The 3868-nt window shown below is 59.7% G+C and overlaps 1 protein-coding gene across 1 annotated transcript; it reads right to left on the minus strand.

Moving 5' to 3' along the window:
* Positions 1-986: 986 nt before the first annotated feature.
* On the minus strand, positions 987-3503 carry LOC125508078 (L-type lectin-domain containing receptor kinase S.4-like). Its single transcript, XM_048672660.1, has one exon. It carries the CDS (start codon positions 3416-3418, stop codon positions 1328-1330), a length of 2091 nt encoding a protein of 696 aa, XP_048528617.1. The 5' UTR covers positions 3419-3503; the 3' UTR covers positions 987-1327.
* Positions 3504-3868: the final 365 nt, after the last annotated feature.

Raw genomic sequence — 3868 nt, forward strand, 5'->3', positions numbered from 1 at the left:
TCCCTCCTATTATCCCATGTATATTAATTTTTTAAATGGCTTATCGATTTTAATTCACACACGTGTATAAATAGGTGTTGAGGGGCGTAAAGAAATGAGGTGGTACTATTTAATAGACTGCCAAACCCTCTTTTATACAGAATCAGTTGTAGCCCTGTTGGATTGTTTCCTCACGACTTGGAGACAGGTCTTGAGTTCAGTCCCAACACACAACTACTTTTTTTTGCCTAATCTCCTGGGCTGCCTGGGCCTGCTTCGAGAGGTTGAGGCGCAGCCTGCTTCTAGAGGTTCAGGCCCACAAAGCTGAACGGAGGCGTATGACAGGGGAAGTGATCGAACATCAATTTTTTGTACCACCTCGAGTAGCCATATAACTTAAAACAGCAGCACCAACAAAATCATCTGAACGGGACGAAACTAATAATATCACCTTGGTTTATTAGTAGGTATAGATATAGATAAGATATATATATAGATATAGATATTGTACGTGTTGGTCATACAAGCGCATTTTGTTATGATTCTACTGTTAATACATTTTCTGTGTTCGCCAAGCGTATTTTCTGTTTCCATGATCATCCGTGGATCATGTCCCTGTTATGCATCGTGGATTTACTGCTTAGCTAGCTGGTCGCTCTCCTCACCAAACCTGCTTTTCCAAATAGGGGCGCCCATTGATTGCACATCTATAAATATGTGGAGTGTATTTCATGTGAAGGAAGGAACAACCGAAGGAAAGGAAGGAGCTCACCGGAGAAGCCCTCTCGGTATATCCTAGTTACCAGGCGACGTGGTATCTATTTTAAGGGTGGCAGACAACTCCATTATCTTAGGAGCGTGGAGGCGGTGCAGGTTCACATAGAAAAAACTGATCATTGTTGGGGTTAGAGGGTTGGATGTCGGCCGCGGCAGCACGACGGTTAAGGGAAGGGCAGGGCTGCAAGGCTGATGCAGGAGCACCGATCGCTGGTTGGCGGTTCGGCCGGTGGTTGAGAGGACGGTTAAAAGAAGAAGAACATGGGGAGCTCAAGGTTGAAGAATGAATCCGATTGCTAGTTTTGCATCAGACGGCTGAAACAAATCGACTAATCTAAATTGGATTTTTAGTGGACTTGCCCCTAGCCAGTGCCTCGGCAGAGTCGAATCATAGAAAGTTACAATCGCCCCAAACATCTGCCAAACCTTAAACCAACTACTGTTCAAGCATAATGACGCTACTACTACTTGTAAGGTGCGTCGAGTGCGAAATGGTCAATGGTTCACTGGTGCCACTACACCTGTTGATCCACTGGCCAGAGGAGGGCTCATGGTGTGGCCGTGTGGGGGGTCATACGCTGACGTGGGATGACCGCATGGACAGCGGCGAGAAGGGGAACGTGGCCACCGATGTCTGCGACAGCGGCTCCCCTCCGCCGGCCGCCGCCGGCCTCTCGAACGACGACGACGGGAACGAGTGCACGAAGTCGTCGTACCCAACCTCGCCGGAGCACACCGGCGGCGGCGGGGGCGGTGGCGGCGGCGGCGGCACGTCTGCAGCGTCCCCGCTGTCCAGGTACCTCGCCACCTCCCTCATCGTCGGCCGCGCCACCGGCACCGGGTGCGAGCACCACAGCCCCAGCTTCACCGCCACGGCCGCCTCCTCCGCGTCGAACGCCCCGCCCAGCCTCGCGTCCACCACCTTCTCCACCTCCCCCGCCGCGTACCGCTCCCACGCCCACTCCGCCAGCACCAGCTCCTCCGGCCCCGCCCGCGGCTCGATGGGTCGCCGCCCGGCGACCACCTCCAGCACCAGCGCCCCGAACGCGAACACGTCTGCCGCCGTCGTGGCCTTCCCCGTCCGCGTCAGCTCCGGCGCCAGGTACCCCAGCGTGCCCACCACCCGCGTCGTGGCCGGGTTCGCGCCGTGCTCGTACAGCTTGGCCAGCCCGAAGTCGCCGAGCCGCCCCGCCATGTCGCCGTCCAGGAGCACGTTGCTTGCCTTGACGTCACGGTGGAGGACCACGTGCTCCCACTCCTCGTGCAGGTACAGCAGCGCCGACGCCACGTTCCGGAGGATCTTGTACCGGGCGCCCCACGTCAGCCGCACCGCCCGGAGGCCGTCGCCGAAGAGGTGCATGTCCAGGCTGCCGTTGGGCATGAAGTCGTAGACCAGGAGGAGGTCGCCGCGGCGGCGGCACCAGCCCTGTAGCTGCACGAGGTTGCGGTGGCGGAGCCGGCCGATGGACGCGATCTCGGCGACGAACTCCCGGAGCCCCTGCCTGGAATCGTGGGACACGCGCTTCACGGCGACCACGGTGGGCGGCGTGCCAGGGAGCACGCCGCGGTACACCTTGCCGAAGCCGCCGCAGCCGAGGAGCTCGCGGTCGCGGAACCCTCGCGTGGCGCGCTTCAGCTCCGGGTACTTGTACCGGTGCGGGCCGTGGTCCAGCTCCCACGGCTCGATGACCTCGCGGTTCTTGATGCGGTATGCCGCGTAGGCGCCCGCGCCGGCGAGCACCAACAGCGCCACAAACGCCGAGAACACCGACGCGAGGATCAGGGTCGTCCTGCTCTTCTTGTCTGGCTTGGGCCTCGGCAGCGACGGGAGGGACGACAGGTCGAGCGGCGCCGCGGCGCCGCCGCCCAACTTGAAGGTCCACCCCATGAGGTAGTGCGAGCTCGCAAGGAGCCCCGTGGAAGCCGAGAAGCCGACGTACATCTGCTCCCGGAAGACGATGGACAGGTCGACGTGGAAGGATATGAGCGGTGCCGCCGGCTTCTCGGGCGCCGCCAAGGTCGCGATGGAGACGTTGAGGAGCCTCCGGTCCCCATCGTAGTCGACCCAGGCGAGGACGGTGTCTCCGGACTTGAGGTTGATGGGCGCGGCGGACGCGGACGCGTTGGAGGTGAGGCTGTTGAGGTCGACGCCGACGTGGTTGTCGTTGATGTCGGCGAACTCGAAGTCCTGCACCGTGTCGAACTCGACGGCGAAGACGTGGTTGGTGGCGTTGCCGTCGTCGTCGGCGCTGACGAGGCCCAGGTACTGGCTGGGCAGCGCCCCGGGGAGGCGCGGGTCGGGGGCAGCCACGAAGGCGAAGCCGTGGCCGCCGAGCCTGGGGTACTCGGGCACGACGGCGAACGCGAACGCCGTGGAGAAGGACACGGCCGCCGCGGTGGCGTTGTTCTTGGCACCGGAGCCGGGCGGGCCGAGGAGGCGGAGCGGGGACGGGTAGAAGGCGTGGCCCTTGAGCCGGGAGGTGTCGTTGGTGAGGCGCATGATGCCGTCCGGCTGGAGCTCCGTGACGCCGTTCAGGGTGAGGTTCGGGGCGCCGCCGTTGCGGGCAGCGCCGAAGCCGGTGTAGGTGAATTCTTGGGAGGCGGCGAGGGTGGCGAGGAGGAGGAGGAGGAGGAAGAAGAACAGAGCTGGGATGAGAGGCATTGCATTGGAGGCGGGGCTGGTCAGCCGATGCTGCTGCTGTTTCTTGTGCTGGGTGGGTGGAGGATGGAGGGAGGTGTTAAATGGCGGGCGGGGTTGCTGGTTTTGTAGGGGGGAAGAACAAAGTGAGAGGAGTGAGACAGCGACCAGTGAGTGTTTAATTTGACTGACCGATCCACCTTCATGTTCCATCATTAATTTCTTTTCCCGATCTTCCTCGCCATGAAAAAAGATGAAAATCTTTCACGTGTAAATGGAGAGGAGAGAGCAGGATGTCACCCTGCTGGCTTCGCTCGCTCGGTGCGAGCAAGCCCACCCGGGTTTCGAGTCCTGAATGGTGTTTTTTTTTCATGTGTAAATGCATTAGCTGGCAAGACATCTACTAGAACTTCCATTGATTGATGGGACATTAATTGGATGGACTTGGTCAAAGTCGATAGTGCTTGCTAGTGT

Source organism: Triticum urartu, chromosome 5 (assembly GCF_003073215.2).
Source record: "Triticum urartu cultivar G1812 chromosome 5, Tu2.1, whole genome shotgun sequence".
NCBI classification, from domain to species: Eukaryota; Viridiplantae; Streptophyta; class Magnoliopsida; order Poales; family Poaceae; genus Triticum; species Triticum urartu.